Source organism: Pezoporus wallicus, unplaced genomic scaffold, assembly GCF_028554395.1.
Source record: "Pezoporus wallicus isolate ANWC-B61680 ecotype Strahan unplaced genomic scaffold, APGP_CSIRO_Pwel_v1 contig_6566, whole genome shotgun sequence".
NCBI lineage: Eukaryota > Metazoa > Chordata > Aves > Psittaciformes > Psittacidae > Pezoporus > Pezoporus wallicus.
Window position 1 is genome coordinate 1,502,984 of NW_026638763.1, and position 19,435 is coordinate 1,522,418.

Genomic DNA, 19,435 nt, shown 5'->3' on the forward strand with positions numbered 1-19,435 from the left:
TGGGCCCTATGGGGGGCCAAGGTCCCAAGTAACATCTCTTTTCCGTAAGACGGCTCTCAAGAATGCCAAGCTCAGAAATACCAAGTATAATTAAAATCTTCAAATATACTTCATGGCACTGTATCTCAACCAAAGTTTTCTGACTAATCCATAAACATGAGACTTTCTTTGCCCGCAATTCCTTGGTTTCTAACCAGTCAAATCAACACCTTCACTGCAGTCTGTTTTCAGTTTAAGGTAGTGAATTCTCTCTCAATACCTGAAAACTAACTGTCCTCCAGGTAATTTTGGCTCCTGCTGGAATACATGCTTTACCATAGTAAGGGTAGAAATTCCAGTATTGAATATATGAACAACATTCAGTACAGTAAACGGATTTAGTACAGGACAGGGTTTTTCCAAAGACACAAAGGAACACTGTAACTCAAGATACATACAGCAGAAATGCTCCATTTTACAAACTCATTTACTGCTTTAATTATTTACTTAAAAAAAAACAAAACAAAACAAAACAGACACCCCCCAAAAAAAACAAAACCAAAATCACAAACCCAAGTGAAATAAATGTCACAGAAGTGCTGAACTTTAAACATTAGTATCAATTAAATGTTGAAAATACAAGGTAGAAAAAAATGAAGTAGTGACCATCAGCACAAACCAAGTTTCACATATACATATATTCCATTCTAGTATTAGGAGGAAGACTGAAAATAAAGCTCTCCCTACGAGTGAATAAAGGAGGGCTAATTTTAATAAGTGTTTTAACAAGGCACATCCAGAATAAGTGCAAAATTTAACAGTAAATGCCCATGAACAGAATTTACTCAATTCTAATCTGTCATACAAATTGCCCTACATCTCACTGCCCTCTCTGGAATATCAAACAGGTGACATGACTCATTTACCACCAGAGCATTACTATTTTAGGTTTCATAAGCGAAATATGGCACAGTGTCAGTGTGTGGATTGTCCCGTTTTGTTTTTTTTTTTAGCACAGTTAACTTTAGTGAATGTTAGAAGTTTTATTTAACAGATAGCCTGTAGGAACCTATCATATTGGCAATGTCTTTTCCCTCTCCTGCTTTCTTCCCGTTGCACATTATCATGTGCATCTTCAGCCTTTTAATTATACATCTGCTACCAAATATTTTCTGGCACCTTGAAGAGTAAAGAGACACCGGAAAAATCCAACACATTCGTAATCCCAGTGAAATGGTCTTGAGCTTTATGGTTTTAATCATGTAGCAACACAACATAGCCAGGAAAACTCTTACCAAATCATAATCCACTCAGATTACCTTGATATAGCAAGTTCTGCTTCATAAAAAAAGGTAAAAAAGAAGAGCGAGGAAGGAAAACCTGTTAAAATTACTCTTGACGATATTAAATTTCAGAAGGGCCAGATCCTTATCTTTTCTTCTTTTACTATACATTACAGCTTCTTTCTCTCCCACTCAAATGAGAGACACAATCCCTAACTATTCATTGTCCAAAGAAGCTGCAGATTAAAAAAAAAAAGGGATGTTTTCTATATGGCCCATCTCCCAGTGCAACAGCTGTCCTGAGTTCAGCAGTAGCAGTCACTTTTCTCCTTCTTAGTAGCTGGTGCAGTGCTGTGTTTTTGACTTTCAGCCTGGCAACAATGCTGACAAGACCGATGTTTTTAGTTGCTGCTCAGTCATGTTTACTCTGACCAAGGACCTTCTGAGTCTCATGCTCTGACAGCGAGGAGGGGAAGCCAGGAGGAAGCGGAGACAGGACACCTGACCAAATCTAGACAAAGGAGCATTCCATACCACAGCACGTCATGCCCAGGATATAAACGGAGGGGAGTTATCCGGAAGGCCCAGATCGCTGCTTGGGTTGGGCTGGGTATCAGTCAGTGGGTGGTAAGCAACTGTATTCTCTCCCCTTGTTATTTCCCTTATCATCATTATTAATTGGTGGTAGTACCTTAATTACTGGACTGTTCTTATCGCAACCAATGGGAGTTACATTCTTTCAGTTTTCCTCCTCATCCCTCTGGGAGTGGGGGGAGGAAGAAAGAGGGGAGTGAGCGAGAGGCTGCTTGGTTCCGAGTTGCTGGCTGGGCTTAAACCATGACAGCAGTATATTTAGACTACACAATATTTGATTTGATTATTAAAGCTGTTTCTTTAACTATTAGACTACGGTAAATTAATAAGTTAAAAAGTACTAAATCATTATCATTGGAAAATAATTAGATCATCATTATTATCACCAGCACTGATTATTTAACATCTGAGTAGCTATTTTCATATAAAGGAACAATCTAAATGAAAATTAGTAGCTTGGGCAATCTTAAGGAAAAATCAAGGAGATAAAGGTAATTTTTCACAGCTCTATATTTTAAAATTATGCACTGACAAAACTGAACTGAGCACATAAATGGGTAGATTCTCAATGAACACATACATGTGCAGATGTGCCATTCTTCAGAAAAGGCTATGTCACATGTAGTTCACTATTGCACCTCTCCAACACATAAATATTTTAACTCTATTATCACTGAAGTAAAACTGCCTTGTAAAATCAAATACTACAATGTACACACAGGTATAACCAAGAATGGTAATTTGCACAGACACATCATTTACCACCAGGACCAGAGTGATAGATTTTTCTGCAATTAAAAAAAAAAAATGAATGTATAAGTGCATGTATAAATGTATAAATGAATGTATAAGTGCAGGGCAACAAAGATGATTAAGGGAGTGGAGCACCTCCCTTATGAGGAAAGACTGAGGGAGCTGGGTCTCTATAGTTTAGAGAAGAGGAGACTGAGGGGTGACCTTATAAGTGTCTATAGATATATAAAGGGGGAGTGTCACGAGGATGGAGCCAGGCTCTACTCCGTGGCAAACAATGATAGGACAAGGGGTAATGGGTACAAACTGGAACACAAGAGGTTCCACTTAAACTTGAGAAGAAACTTCTTCTCAGTGAGGGTGACGGAACACTGGAACAGGCTGCCCAGGGAGGTTGTGGAGTCTCCTTCCCTGGAGACATTCAAAACCCGCCTGGACACATTCCTGTGTAACATTATCTAGGTGTTCCTGCTCCGGCAGGGGGACTGGACTAGATGATCTTTCGAAGTCCCTTCCAATCTCTAGCATACTGTGATACTGTGATTTTTTTTTAATGTATTAATAGCTTGAAGTAGCTGTATTTTAGAGTCCTGTATTTTAATACAAAATTCACATAACTTTATTTTTTAGTTCTACATATTATACTGTCATGATTCTTTGTAGTAGTTTGTTGTGATTACTGAATATTGAAAATTATTTTCTATAGCTCAGTAAACACAAATAAAAGAAATTGAGATTTTAAGTTTCTAATAGAGCCCAGAGAAACTTGAACTTTAATTACAAGTGGCACCTAGAAGTAAAAATATGTGCAGCCAGCAGAACAAACAGGAACTTATTATTTCCATTCAGAACTCAGCTTTACTTTATGTGGCCATTTACTACTGTATATCAAAGTGTCAGTAAGAGCAAATAACATACTTTGCAGCATGTTTATAGTTTTCCAGATCTTTTTTCAAATGCGTATTTTCAGCCTCAAGTTGCTGGTTGCGAGTATACACAGTTGGAACCAATTCAATGTCTTTGGCTGTGAGCAGGCCCCTCTGTACAAGTTCATACCTAGTAGAAAAGAAATAAGAGATATTATATTCCACGTTTCCTTTTTTCTTACTTCACTGATGTCTCCCCTCCCATACTAGCATTTACCTAAACTAGAATTACAAAGATACTTATCATCTCAAGGCCTTTACATTCTATGATCATTAACAATTATCAACAGTACTATCGCACCACACTGTTCTATTTTACTACTTTGCATTCTAAAATGTATTACAGTTCATAATAACCAAAAGACATGTTATGCATAACAATATATAAGGTTACACAATTGCTCTTTGCCTTCCTTTCTTCCAAACAGAAGACAGGAAAAAATATTCTTGTTCAAATAACATTTGTATATATTCACAGTGCTTTTACATGCAAGTTTATTTTTTGAGGACTCAAGCAAAACGGCAAAGCTGCAGATAACCTGGATGAATGAGTCTATGAGCTATCTTCAGCATAGAATACAGAGCTCACCTAGGGAAATTTCTTCATTCCTTTCTGTTTACTTATGTTGCCCTTTCATTAAATTCTATTTACCAATATTTACCTATTTTACCAGCCCCCATGAAAACAGGATTCTGTGATGTAGAAGCCTGAAGGCTACTTTAGTTAAATACTTGTACAGACTAACTTACCTTTTGAGAAGTAAAAGGAGAATCTGGAGCAGCATGTAATGCTGTGAAGCAACCTAGGAATATCTACAGCTCCTGGCAATGAAGCCTACTCAGTCTCATATCTTTAGGACTATCCATCTTTCAATAGGATGCCAATGAAAGCTAAGAATACCCTAATTGGCAGTAAAAAGGATATAGGCATTAACACTATTCATATTAGGCTTATTTTAAAGGCATTTAACTATAGAGCAATTGAAAATACCTAAATATCTTCTATACAAAAAGAAAGCAGTGATGTCAGAAAAGATTCTGGGAAGCTAAATTTAATAAAAAAAAAAAAGTTGACAGGCACTACACAAAATAAATGCTTCTGCAGAACCCCACTTGTTCAAGGAATCATTATAAGTGATCTGTCAAAGTGTTTCAAAAGACATGAAGAGCCAGGTCCATATATATGAGCATAAGATGCTTTTGTGCAAGCAGACATTGCAGAGGGGATTCCAGAATCCAGAACACATATGTCCAAAACAGCTATTTCTCATCTGTTTCTGTCCTAAACACAGAAAAGCAAGACTTTCAGTGCATACAAGCCCTCACACACCCATGGAAGATGAAGACATTGTACACTACTGTAGCCATATCCGTTCAGCAAAGGCTCAATGGAGCTATAAATAATTTATACCAGATAACGCCAGCTTCTCTGCTGATAGTGACTGCAGCTGGAAGAAGCTCTTCATGGGAATTCACTGGGAGGAGCAGTATGAACATTTCTTGCCTTTCAGGTGAAAAATATATTGAACCTGTGTGGGTTTTTTTCCCCAGTAGGAAGGAAGTATGAAAAGAACAGCAGTAATCTGAAATAAAAGTAATACTAAATGCTGTCTCCCACACTTGGACACAAGTAGCAGATTTGAAACTTGAAGACAGGAAACACAGCATAGCTATATCACTAAAACATGCTGTGAATAAAAAGTGTTGTAGAATAAGGGATCCTGGGCTGCATCAAAAGAAGTGTGACCAGCAGGTCAAAGGAGATGATCCTGCCCCTCTGCTCTCGTGAGACCTCACTTGGAGTATTGTGTGCAGTTCTGGTGTCCTCAACATAAAAAGGACATGGAACTGTTGGAACAAGTCCAGAGGAGGCCACAAGGATGATCAGGGGACTGGAGCACCTCCTGTATGAAGATAGGCTGAGAAAGTTGGGGCTGTTCAGCCTGGAGAAGGCTGCTTGGAGACCTATAGCAGCCTTCCAGTACCTGAAGGGGGCTTATAAGGATGCTGGGGAGGGACTCTTCATTAGGGACTGTAGTGACAGGACAAGGGGTAACGGGTTCAAACTTAAACAGGGGAAGTTTAGATTGGATATAAGGAGGAAATTCTTTACTATAAGGGTGGTGAGGCACTGGAATGGATTACCCAGGGAAGTTGTGAATGCTCCATCCCTGGTGGTGTTCAAGGTCACTCAGTCACCACCAGTAAATGAAAGATTTTTCAAAAATGAAACTGAACACACCCAAAGTAAAATTCTTTCTATCATCACTTTGTTTTCCTAAGCAAATCAGAGTGGCAACAGGCTTTAACACTAAAAGAAGCTTAGTCTTCCCCCTCAGTAAATATTGACTGATGAGCAGGTACAATTCCCGTTGGAAATATTGCAAAATAAGGGCACTTTTCATCACAAATTATCACAACTCAGCATATTCCTTTATTTGCCAGAAAAAAAAAAATATCAACTGGATGACCTAACTGCAAGTCATGAAAACCATTACACTTCTGCACGAAGACACATCAGACATGTATAACTGATGAATTTAGCCTCCAGCAGAGCTAAGAACTCTGAAAGACAATTTTAATGAAATACAATTAATGCCAATAAATTCACTATGCCCTTGTCTAAAAGCAGTACTAGGCTTTTGTGCATGTAGCTGACATGGAGCAGCTACAACTCCGCAACAAAACTGCATTGTGAAATCTCATTATCTTTCATCAGCCTAATCCTGTAAAACTTCTGGAACTCCTACATATGTAGCTGACTGCCAAATAGCTTTTGTTCTCACTTCTTTTCATTACAGAAGGGAACTGGGATGCAAATTACATTAGTTAGTTCCATGCACACACAGGTATTTTCCTAAGCTTTTCAGAAATGAGCAATTATTCTTGAATCACTATTTAAAATTAAGCAAGAATCTGGAAATCTAATGTCAACTATGATTTTATAATCAAGCCCAGTGCAGACTAAAACCAATACATAGCTACTATATATATACACATCACACTGAATTCAAGGTTCTTAGAGTTCAAAGGAATCAGGTTGCAGAGACCCTACTCATAGGTAGCACAGAACAGTTCTTTCCTAAGGGATAACTCACCTACAGATGCATTCAGGGATTAAAATTTCAATTTTTAGGTTTCACAAGAACTTCTTACTGAAAGTTATCATTCCAACTGATAATGTCTTAAACCATTTCAACAGAAGGCTAAGAAAGAAATGACAGCAGAAAAATAAAGCACCTTTTTGTCCTAGTGTACTCTTCCAATTCACTGCAGTCTGTAAGCAGAAAATCTCTATTATCAAGTTGTGCAGGCAAGAAAGTAGGTATGTCCAGATGGCCTTTTGCAAATCAAACTTGCTATTACTTCACTTGTGTTCTGAGCCAGTTCTAATACAAAAACTGAATATGTTTTAGTTTGATGCTGTCCTGAAACTGATAACCCTTGTTTCTCTTGGGATTTACGAACTCAGAGCAACAACATATATTAATGTAACCCTATGATTTCCAGGCCAAAGAGGGCAGAGAGAAGACACAGCTTAGGCATGCCTGGAATAAGCAGATTGTTTCCACTGTCTTCAGAGAGTTGTGACATGGATGATCACAGCCTATATCCATTTTCTTCAATCTGCAAAAAGGAACTTTTCTGTAACGAGTTTACCCTTTATGCTCAGAGCAGACATAGTAGCTTTGTTGCATGTGCTCTGTTATGCACAACCCAGGTGATTTTTGCAAGGCACACAAGAAGATAAACATAGCTTTTAACCTTGCTTGGTCATCTACATTTAGTCACATCAAACAATAAAGAATTTTCAAATCATGTTTCTGTAATCGGTCTGCAACTCTCCTTTTACTCCCAAGCTGAAACACTGCCAGGTCTCCAAGAACACTTAAGAGATACCAGTCTGATGAGTATACTAACTAATCACAGTGATAACTTTGTGCATATGTGAGAACAGCAAATGATTCATCTGTTCATCAGACTGGCAACATGCTGTCAGCAGCAGTGAGCTCTCTGGGATTGGGAGGAATGGTCTGTCAGATGCATGAATTTACAGTTCATCAGCCCTTGCACTTCATACTTCAAAGCTGCCAATCCAATATGTTTAATAAGCAACTAAAGCACTATAAAGTTCTGTATATCAAACAAACAGAAAATTTAATGGTAAATTAGATATTCTAAAAAATAATTTAAATCTCATTTTTAGTTCCCTAAAGTATAAATGGAAAAAAAGTGTACATGCAAACAAATCTACACAAGTAAAAAAATCATTACAAGTGTGATGAAATTACACATTACACCATAGAAAAAGAGTGGGTTTTGCTTAAAGTAAAACAAAATCAAATCCTAACATTTTATACAGCTGGAAAGAATAACAATGTTTTCTCAAACTCTGAAGTAAACACAGATAATTTGGTCCAATTAAAGTGACCTTTAGATCTCAGACAGACAATTACTTCAAAGCAAGCCTTTTGATACATTTTCTCTCTGTTAATTAATTTCTCATTTTAAATTCCATTAGGAATTGATCACCACAGCATGAGTGTGTCATCCCAATACATAATGAGGAACCTAAGTACACTAATTTGCTCTCACTTTCATTAATATTGTCAGTTATCTATTTCAAATCAACATGAAACATTTTTAAATAAGGTATTAATGCAGAAAAAGCCTCAATACAGTAAGCACAGAACCTGATACAATGAGCTCATTTGTAACGCTGCAGAAAATATTACTTATAGAGAAAATATGTATGTTTAGCTAAGGATTTACAAGATAGGGTTTGCTAAGACCTGCACTTGCTCTGTTAAAAAGCACTTTGAATTTTGCGCCATTGATATAAATTCAGGCTAAATGCTTCAAAGAAAGCTCTAGTTTCATAAAAAGGTGCTATTTATATCTGTCTAGTATTAATTCTCTTTTAGCCTAAAAAATTTCAGACTTCAAACTTGATGCTATTCATATCAGTTCTTTGGTTTAAAAAGAACACAGAAGTATAGGGCTCCTTCTCTAAGGAGTCATTTAAGTCACATTGTTATGCTATAAAAAGCTGATCATCATTAATTCCAAAGGCAACGCCTGACTGGCGAGCTCTACACTAGCAGCACCAGAGCCTTGCAAACAACAGCAATGACTCCCCATTAAATCCATTTTCTAAGAAAATTAAAAAGCTTCAAGGCCTTTGTAGGAAAAAAATTAGATGTTTAAGGACTGACTACAAGATAACTCAAAGAGAGGTGTTTCCAGTTCTCAGAATCTTTCCAATGCAACTTACAGATTCAGAGCAAGCCTCTAAGTAAAGTATTTCAAAAAGAATTTGTTGACAATTGTCATCATTTGCTACAAAATAATTCAGTTCTCCTCTTGAGCTTTACAGCATTCCTGGCACATCATTCTTACTGAATTATAGAAAAAGTATACATCATGTGGGATTCCATATATGAAGCAGGAGAAAGTGGAGTATTTAGACAAAGATGCATGTTAAACTTCTTTACAACAATGGACAAAATCCCTGCAATCTATAAAAGCTGGGGGAAAAAAAAATAACAGCTCAAGAGTTTACTCTTCTGATTACTATAAGAATTAAAATTTTAGGGAAAAAGACAACCATATTATTCTGACTGACATACCAAAAATTACCAAGTATGAAAAACTGTGATTATTCTACTTAAAACGATGAAATCTGCTTAGCTATGATGAACATCCAAATCCACCCTGTTACAGTACACATACTGTAGCATCCTACAAAATATTCAGTTTTTAAGCAGGCACTCATGTTCTGGAAACTAAGAAAATAACAAAGCCGCATGATTTCTCAGCACTGCTGAAGTGAAATCATGGTCATTTTGTATTGGACTCACTTGATCCAATGATGACCAGTCTTTGCACTGTAGCTGGTCTTAATTTCCATTGGTAGTCAGTGGAGAGCAGAACATACTTACAAAAATACAACTGAATTAATTTGTCTTAAAGGAGACGGCTTAAACAACTCAGACGATTTGCATCCTGAAAAAGAGTATTTCTAATCATTGGTCACAAAAGAGCCCACAGATGACCACTTCAGGTTTATCAATGTCTACAGTTAGATGAAATGCACCCGGTTCTTCAGAGCTACCTGTTTAGGAGCTCCCTGAAGTAAGCTTTCTTGAAAGTCTGCCCTTGAAACAACAGTTTGCAGCCTCATTCTCAACATCATTAAAGTTACCTGGCAAAGCATTACATGTTTAAGATTCACTCGTAATTAAAAGAATTTTCTGGAAATATATCCTGAAATACTGGAAATATTTGAATCCTGAGCATCTACTTCATAATCCTCAGAGTCTTAAAATACTGTACCATTCCGTTTGAAAGCAGTCAAGGGTTCTGGACATTCCCAATCTGACTAGGAAATTGCAGAAGAAGTCATCCATTGCTTCAGGTATTTCAAAAACTGATTTCTCAGAGGTCAGAACGGATTGCAAAGCCTGAAATTGAAATTTGGTAATTGTTATTAATCATAAAAGAGAAATTTAATTTTAATGTCTTCTATTTCTGAAGTCATCTAAAGTCACAAATCTACTGGAGTAAAGCTGAATGCTTCCTTTGTAATCACTGTTCCTTCTAATGTCAAGGACTGTAAAAGGTTATAGAGGAATAATTTAAAAATCACCTGATTTAAGCAAGTATATTGAACCTGCCATAATCTGATATGGACCCGAACTATTTAAACTGATGGATGATCCTGTGTCAATGACCAGAGAGAAAATATTAGTTCTCACACTCCTGTACCCTTCAGCAACCTTAAAAACTACTGATGAGAAAAACCATCATTCTTTTAATGAAAAAAGCCAAATTCCAAGGTGATGGCAAAATGGCTTATATTCTTTTTGTAACAATGCATGCAATGGAGAAACTGAAAGAATTGCATCTCCATCATTAGATCTCTTAGGAAGTCACACAAAGATCAACTCTCTCTTTTCTTCCCAACACCCTTATGCAGGCAGTGAATGAAACTGCCAGACATTGCTACAAGTGTTAGCAGAATGCAGATGGTGTACTGAGGCTTCATATGCAGCTCATCCAGTGCCATCAAGATAGACAGCTATTCAGATAAGTTCAGCTCATGGGTCAAGCACAGTTGCCAAAAGCAGAATCAAAACAGAAATCCTACCACACACAGAGGGGGGAGCAGAAATAACAATAATAAAAAAAATTAAAAAAAGAGAGCTTTCACAGCTTTCTGTCGCAATGCAAATTTCTTTCCCTCACTCAACCCCATTCAGCCAACTCAGTGCAGTTTGATATTAATCTCTCCTAGACAGATTTCAAGATGCAAGGAAGTATGAAAAAAGTAAAATATGAGCCAGCCTGAGACTAGTCCCCCCTCCCTCCCAAATGCATTTAAAGATAACCAGATGAGAGGTGCTGCCACAACTTGGCAGCCAAAGGTTTGCTTAATTTATTCAGGAGCTCATTACAAAAATTTGACATACCTAAATATGAGGGTCTTAGCATTTGGTAACTTCACACAAGCACAGCGCTACAGTGGACTTGCTCAACAACACAGGCTATTGCCTATGACAAACTACTACATTGCACATGTCTGCTTCCTGGTGAGAGGGTGACAGAATCATCTGGGGCTTGACAACCATCAATTAGTGCACTCGTGAAACTCAGGTTCTATGATAACGTATTCTACATATTAATAAAAAAAGATACCACTGTAAAGGTGAGAAACAGAAACAGCTTCCACACACGCCTACCTCCTTTTACTTTCAACACTAACAAAACTGAAGAAAATCCAGTGAGATAGTCACCAAGACATGCTAAAAGCTGTGACTATGAATTATTTCCCTCCAACCATTTATAAAGAATCTGTAGGCTATTTTTGATAACTCCATTCATTTATGGCTTATTCATGTGCTTAGTGGGAGCCCTATCATGACTGCATAAATTTCCGGGAGATAAAGGCATTTCTCTCAATAAAATAAAACCACTGGAAAAATCTCATAGCCTTTTAGTACAATACAGAAAATGTGTTTAATCCAAGCAACCTACCTAATATAAACAGGAAGAACTGTAAAGTACAATCAAGGCCATGTAGCAATGTATTATGAATAATATAATATGCCAAGCGCAATGTAGAATTCAGCATATTTTCATTACTATAGATACAGTACATCACAATTTTCTAATTGTGGTAACACAAGAACCAAAAAGAGTACATCTGCAGACATGCAGCTGCATCCCTTTTCTTGCTTCTTTTCTTTCTTTATTCTAACTAAGGCAAATGTCTAATATTGTTGGTCATAGTTTCCCAAACACATCTATAAAGCCAGCCTTTGGAAAAAAATGACAGTTTGATTCCCTTAATAAATGGAATTATGATAGAAATTCATTTCATCTGTGCAGAAGAGAATTTATTGGCTAGATGCTAGTACTGACAATCACTGCAGGAACCAAAGCTCAAGCTGTGAACAATTCAGGGGAAAATGAATGCAGTCTAACAGACATAGCATTGGAACAGGGCCTCAGGAAACCAGAACTATATTCCTAGCTGTTTCACAGACTTTGTGAGAGATATAAGGCTAACTAACCACTTGCTTTAACTGTAACCTTGGATGACTACCCATAGAATAGCATAACAGTATTTTTTCATATATATTTACCCATTTAGGAAAAGAATTTAATTGTAAACCAAGTACGTTCTTGTTAAACTTCTTAAACTAAAAAGAATGCAAGAAAGGAATTCATGGATTTGTAGCATGCTCAAAGAAATAAAAAAAGATCAAACCTACATTAAAAACAAAGTTAACGAAGGACAATGTAACTTCATCATTTGGGATACTAAGAAAATAAAGATCCTGGAATGGAAAGAGGAACAGCTGTAACTACTGGACAAAGTATTCAGCCAGATTTCTTTCATGTGTGGTTTTCCAGGAGTTCTGTATCCTTTTCCTAGGGTCACTATCACCTGATGGTTTTCTTTCGCAAGCAAAGTATTCTGCTGCTTGTGTTTAGAATTTGTATGACTTTGCAATGTCTCAAAAGAAAGGAAAAATCATGAGTTGGTGACTAAGAAGGACAAATGATGACTAGAACATGGACAGCAGGCAGAACCACTGCTATTCAAAGCATGTGTTGCCCAGCACAGCTGTATTTGCAATCAGCTGCTATTTCATCACCAGACTAGGGGGAAATGGTATTTAGAGATTAGAGCTCCACCACCCTCATTTCCCTGTTGGGATTCAAACAAAAATATGAACTGTAATTGTTGAGGGAGCCTCAAGCTTCTTTATGACCATTAGTTCCACTGCATGCATGCAAAGATCAAGAAAACATGCCTCAAATATCCCTTTTAAAACATACCTTTGATTCCTACACACAAATTTTTTTTTTTTTAAAGGTGAAGAGCACCAAATTTCCTTTGCTTATGCTTGCTGTCCTCCATTTAGTAATTAGGGCTAATTATTTTAAGAAAGTTTGAAAATAAGCTTCTTTCTTAGATTTTCCTGGTTACACTTGACCTTTTCAAAGAGTGTAAAAGAAACTAATCACTCAGTTTAGAAACTGTGAATATTTATATTATCTGCATTTGGAAAATCAGTTAAATATTTTTGGCTAATCACTTTCTCTGCGCCTTCTCTATATAATTTCCTTAAAGATTTGCATCTGGTATTGAAATGCAATCTTTAATACAGTGTTAGATATACAAGTTACTATGAACAGCAAATATACACAATCACTTAAAAACTGTTTCTCCCAGAGCAGCTATTCCAGGATATGATTATTACCTAATTTAACCTGTTTCAGCCATGATTAGAAGGTAATACTTGAAAAAGTGTACTAATTATTTACTGTGTGAAGAAGACAGTCTTCTACTGTGCTTCTTAGCTCAGAGTTGGATAGTGAGTCAATAGTAATACACAGGAAACAGTGCTTCTAACTTGGGTCACCAAAAGCATTTCTTGCAGCACTAGGTTTGTCCAGGGAGTTAGCATCAAATAATAGAGTCACCAAGCCTCACAAAATATACAGTAAGTTGTTATGAAACCTGTCAAAGAACTACCTAGTGTATTAAAACATTTTTCTATTCATGTATTTCTGTCTAAAGGCTGAAAATAATATTGCCGTTTCAAAACAGCAAAAAAAGCGAGCTCTCCTCCTGAAAAATGAGTCAAGAAGCAAGAAGCCAGACATCTAGTAGCATAAGCACAAGTCAAAGAGTTTCAGCATGCATGTTCTTCTCTTGTTTTAGCAGAAGGTAACACTTTCTTCAGGTTGATTAAATGGGATAGATATTGTTTTCTCAAAGTTCAGCAAAAAAGGAGATAAAATATTATTTAAATATAGCACTGTCAAGAGATCAATAGATCAAAAAATTTCTTCCTTGCCTTGCTACAAGGAACCACTACCTGGTTAACAATAAGCATATTCAGCCTTAAAAATTTCTGCTGTCTTCCCTTTTGTTTTCAGTTACATTCAGCTACAATACTTAGACTCCAGTACTGTCAGTTTTCATTCAAAGTTTCATCTAGAATACAAAACTGATCTGTTTTGTACTGAACTACTGCAAAAGAAAATGCACATCTTCCCTCCATTTTGATGTTAAGAATCATTCACCTTATTTTCTCTTCGCCTTACTAACAATTTTCTTTTGCAAAACAAAGATTATGACAATACCTTACTGATGAGGCTGTAAGATAGTGGCGATATTAGAAACAGCAGGGAAAAGCACTTTTCCATTAGACTGTCATAAGCACGTAACTCCAGGTAAAACGTTTTGGGAAATGCAATATAACAATCTCACTGTGTAAGTCTGAACTACTACATGACTGCTCCGAAATCAAAATGTAAGTGTAAGAAGTGTCAAAAATGAATGGTGTGAAATGATTGATCATTTCATTAATGCTTTGATTTAACATAGTATAACTGCCCATTCTTTAGTTTCAATATATGAATAATTTTTCTAGCAAAGTACTCAAATGTACAAGCTTCTGTGACTCTTAGGCATAGTTTCTTTCCTATGTCAGGGATCACACTCCCATTCAATAAACTCAGAAAAAGAAACAAACCACAAAATACTGATACATTGCCACAGTATTTTTATATTTTAAAGACTCTATCTATCAGTTACATGTATCTGCAACATCAGGTTCCTTATGGAACATGAAATTAACAGAAGTTAGATGATGAAACCCAGGAAAAATAAGTTGCCTTTTCCACTGCGGCATATGCCTACCTCTAGAAGCTTCTAAGAAGTAAGGAGACAATCTTTACCTCACAAATATTTCATAATTAAATTATCTGTAAATTTTAAGCCACCAATGCCTACAGAATTACAGATGGTTAGGTAGCTCTTACTAAGATTTGGGCATCTTCAGCCTGCTCTTCAATAGTCCGCAAAGCCTTTGCCAGATCCTCGTCATCTTCTTGAAGACTGGATTCATCATCTGGTGGAACCTAAATGAAATTATTTGAAGTATCAACATATTTTCTATCTCTTTCTTCCAGAATACAACCATTTCCACTTCCAGTACAACTACTGAAAATAACCTCATTCTTGTTAATATATTTTGCCATATTTAAATACTGTATTACTGAAATATTCATTATAAAGGCTGAGATGTAAACAGGATTACCTGCATCTTTAAGAAAATATTTAATGTTCAGATGTTCCAAGTAAAACATAAATCAACTGACAATAAATCTGCTCTTGAAAAATATGCCTATCACCACAGTTTGTAAAAGATTTGTTTCATCTGCCAGGACTTTTTTTATGACTGATGAAGTAAAACTGAAGAATTAAACATGAATAGTCTACCATATATATATATGAGAAGATCATCAATTTAGTAAATTACCTCTTCATACTGGTGATCATCCTTAGAGTCATCTGTTATGGTAAATTCTGCAGCTCTTGTTAAGTCTGAAACAGCTGACACATGTGATGAATTCCAACTTTAAATAAGAAGTATCATAAAGCAAGCATCTATAAATCTGTTACTACCACCTTTCCCCTTGTTCTTTCTGACACAAGACTTGGCACTTCTAGGCTTTCAGCCTTTAGCTGAACAACCTCCAGTGAAAACAATGTGCACAGAGAATTCTCTCAGAGAACAGCAATTTTCTAAATGAAATTCAGATGTCCAAGTTCAAACATGGACATCTGAGATCAAGTACTGAATACCAGAGAACCATTTACTGCAGCTGATAGAAATGCCTTAATTACAGTACAGCTACAATAAAAAAAAGATCAGGAACTTTCAAAATGTAAAAATTCATTTGGCAATTACCTACAGTTCCTCCAAATGTTTTACACTCAAATTTTTCATTCCAAGTAACAACAAATGGTGCAAAATTAAAAACCCAAATATTTTTTTCATCTACTAGCCTCATAGCCCATTAAAGTATAACTAAAATGTTTTTAGCAAGATGCTTTGTTGAGAGTTTCCATAGGAAATCAGCCTATAAATGACCCATGTAAATAAACCAGAATTAAATTTCAACAAAAAGAAAACCAGCAATTCAGTACTTCACACACAGAGAAGAATAAAAGATACATGATTTTCCAGCTTTGCATCAGGTTTCCCAAAACTGAGTTATTCTCCCAAACACCAGGCCATTTGCTACATTTCTCACAGTATAATAAATATGTAAAAGTATCATCTGCATTCAAGACCCCAGCATCAACAAAACTATCAGTTAAATTGTAACCATCTGGAAGGGTACCAGCTGAAGATCATGTCCCAGAAAAAGGACAAATACCATTTGGTTTTTGGAGATGTTTTTTTAGGGTTTGAGATAAAAGATGGAGAGATGCCATTTTCTCTTGTAAACAACAGGGGGAAACAAACAAAAAAAAAACACAAAAAAAAAACACAAATAGGGAAGTCATTGAGTGACTAAAGGCATAATTTTCAGTAATCAAGTCAAAACACATCTGTTTACCTCCAACTGCACAGAAACACTACATATTTACTGTAAAAATTGCATACAGAAATAGGAAACTGCCCTGAACACTTAGAATCTCCTGTCTAGGCTTAGTACAAGAAAGCAAATGCCTGTAATACCCCCCAGATTTACTTCTCATCCTACTGCATCAGAAACTGCATATGTGCAACTCAGGACTTAAGTCACCACCTCTCTGTATCTCTAATTTCACTCTCTAGCTTCACTCTCCATTTTCTAGCTTGACTGATTCTTAGAATGTCTAATTCTAAAACCCAAACTATGCAGAAACTCCTCTCCAAAAAAAAGTTTACTGTACTTTCTTTCATAAGGAAGGGGAAAAAAGGAAGGAATCCCCAAGCTATTAGGCCTAAATCTGTTTTCTATCACACCAGAAGAAATCTGGATTTATTCTTCTGACTTTAAAGGGAGGGCAAAGAAATTGCTAGGTTCAACAAGTGTACCTTCTCTCAGCATGGACTACACGTGGATCCAACAAGGGAAGTAGAGAACCAAGATGAAAATAGCTCATGTTGAGATATGACTTTCAAGAGCTGATGCAGGGACCCAATCACTGGGCCAGTTTTCAATTGTCTGCCTGCCAACAGGTCCTCACATCAGTGTTTGGCCACATCCTAATAGAAGCGCTCTTGATTCCTGGACTTTGCTCATTCAACTCAGAGGAAAGCTCATCTGAACTGCTCATTACATAAGAAAAAGGGAACAGCAGCAAGGTATGAGTGCAGAGCAGTAGGAACAGGTCAATCATTTGGAAAAGCAAGAATGCTTGCAGCAGGCAAGTCACAATTGAAGAGAGTAGTACTGACTGACTAGTTAGGGTAATGTTCTAAGACCCCCTTTTAAAACTACATCAAGATACCCTAGCACTAGCTACCTAATTACAAATTTCTCTTTAAAGAATGAGACTTTGAAAAGTGTGGCAATGTCTGTAGAGCATGAGTATTTGGGTATAACATTTTTTCTATGAAGCAGGGGATAATTCCCACACATATGCAGTAACTCAATGCATAAACTAAGTATCTGCATGCTTCTCTGGAACCTTTAAGCCTCTTCATTACTTTCCAGCACAGTATTTATCAACTTTAAAATACTGTACCCAGCAATTTTTCACACATTTAGTGATTTGAACAGCATCTATTTTTCTAAAGCTATCTTTTGTATATCTCGACTACTTCTTTCCGCATTTATCAAATCTTTCACTGCAGTAAGAAACATCACTACAGCACTCGATAAGTAAACTACTTTCAAACACTGCTTTTTCCTGAATTTTCTGTGACCTGATTGTCCTTGCAATCCACTACTGTGTAAACTAACATGTCACTGCAAATACAATGCACAGACTGAAGTATTACTTAAAATCATCCACTTTTTTCTTTAAAAAAAATCCATAGCCTAGTGTACAATAAAACAGGAATTAATTTTAAGCTACTGTATTTTCACAAACACTGTCTTTTTTTATACAGGTCCTGATGCAGTGTTTTAGCACATCACAGTGTGAAAACAGCTCTGCAGTTTCACGAAAGTAGGAACTGAGGCACAAGCTCCTAAAGGATAATCCTTGGTTTTTCTTTGGGTTTGTTTTGTTTTTTTTTTCAGATTCTCTTATATTCACATCTTAATTCTCACAAGGCAGGAAAAACTAAGATTCTGTTTGTCATCTAAAACAATGATTGAAAGATCTTTTGATTTGGCAGCTCACAACTACAAGAGACCAGATAGAGCTAGTCTGACATAGTGACAAAACTAGAATTTAGGTCATCTGACCAAAAATTACACTTTCAAAAGCCATAAACTAACAGTATTTGCTACAACTCAACTGTAAAATGAAGTCAAACTGAGGGTTGGGGGGTTTCCCCTCTAAAAGCCACAACAAATGAAATTATGTCTAGGTTATTGTATCATTATCACTTTGTCATACACATTACTAAGCAAAACCGTGAATATCTACCCAGTTACTAGGTGTGGAAGGCACTGGGAAATTAAAGGAGCACTTCCACAGCACACTGGGACTGTGAGCCTTGTCACTCCTCTGCAGATAAATTGCATTTACTGATCAACAACTAGCACAAGGTTCTCCCATTTCAGAATTCTACCTCTTGCTTAGTCTCGCCCATCAGCAGGGGAAGATTAAAGTTACCTTACTTTTCCTGAGGATCACTAAGGACTCTTACCATCAGCAACGAAAATAACCACCACACTAGAGGGAGCAAGACCCTAACCTTCTTCACAGGGAATACCCCCATTGTCCCTTTCTAGCCCCCAGGGGCTAGAACTCACAAAGAATCAACAGGGAGTGGGCTTTTGTGGCTTTTTTCTCCCCTTCATCAGTTAAACAACACGGCTCTCAGCGCGAAGCCAGGCACGGCTCCCTGCCCTCGCCTTGCCAACAGCCCGCAAGCTGCAGCCCAAGGGTCCCCCCCGCCTCAGCCACACGCTGAAGAGACGGGCCCGCCCGCACCGCTCCCCTCCCTGAAGTGGGGAACCAGCGGGACCCCGATGCGCCCTGCACCCTCCAGCCGCCCGCCTTGGACGGGGAGAAGGAGGAAAGCACTCCTGAGGAAGGATACTTTGCAGGCAGAACGACAGCTCAGAGCCTGCAGCCTCCTCCATGGCCGCCGCCTCCGCGTTGTGCCGTTGCCAGGGCAACCTCTCGCGAGAAGAGGTACCCACCCCACAGCGAGCCCCCGGCGCGGTGGGAAAGGTGGGAACAGAGCTTGGCCGCCATTTCAGTTAGCGTAGTTCCCCTCAGTATTAGTCCCATTTCGCCTTCTGGCTCCTGCATGTCCCAGCAGGTGCCGGCTGTAAGTGGAGGCAAAGTTCCTCACGCCTTTTACTGGTGAGGGAGCTGCCCTGGCGGGACCGCGAGGACATTTCTGGAAGCTTCCGGAATGGTCACTGAAGAAGTTAGGGTTGGCCTTAGTGTCCCTTCAGCGCCCTACCCCTGCCTGC

The 19,435-nt window shown here is 37.5% G+C and overlaps 1 protein-coding gene across 1 annotated transcript in view; it reads right to left on the bottom strand.

Annotated features, from left to right (window-relative positions):
* SPAG16 (sperm associated antigen 16) overlaps positions 1-19,168 on the bottom strand; it is a 430,349-nt gene extending 411,181 nt beyond the window's left edge. Inside the window, exons 1-5 of the mRNA XM_057412371.1 lie at positions 19,054-19,168; positions 15,379-15,425; positions 14,879-14,977; positions 9,872-9,999; positions 3,528-3,665 (exon numbers count right to left, since the gene is read on the bottom strand). Coding sequence (XP_057268354.1) covers positions 3,528-3,665; positions 9,872-9,999; positions 14,879-14,977; positions 15,379-15,425; positions 19,054-19,096 — 455 coding nt within the window. The 5' untranslated portion in view covers positions 19,097-19,168. The remainder of the gene's footprint in view (positions 1-3,527; positions 3,666-9,871; positions 10,000-14,878; positions 14,978-15,378; positions 15,426-19,053) is intronic.
* Between the last annotated feature and the right edge of the window lie 267 nt (positions 19,169-19,435).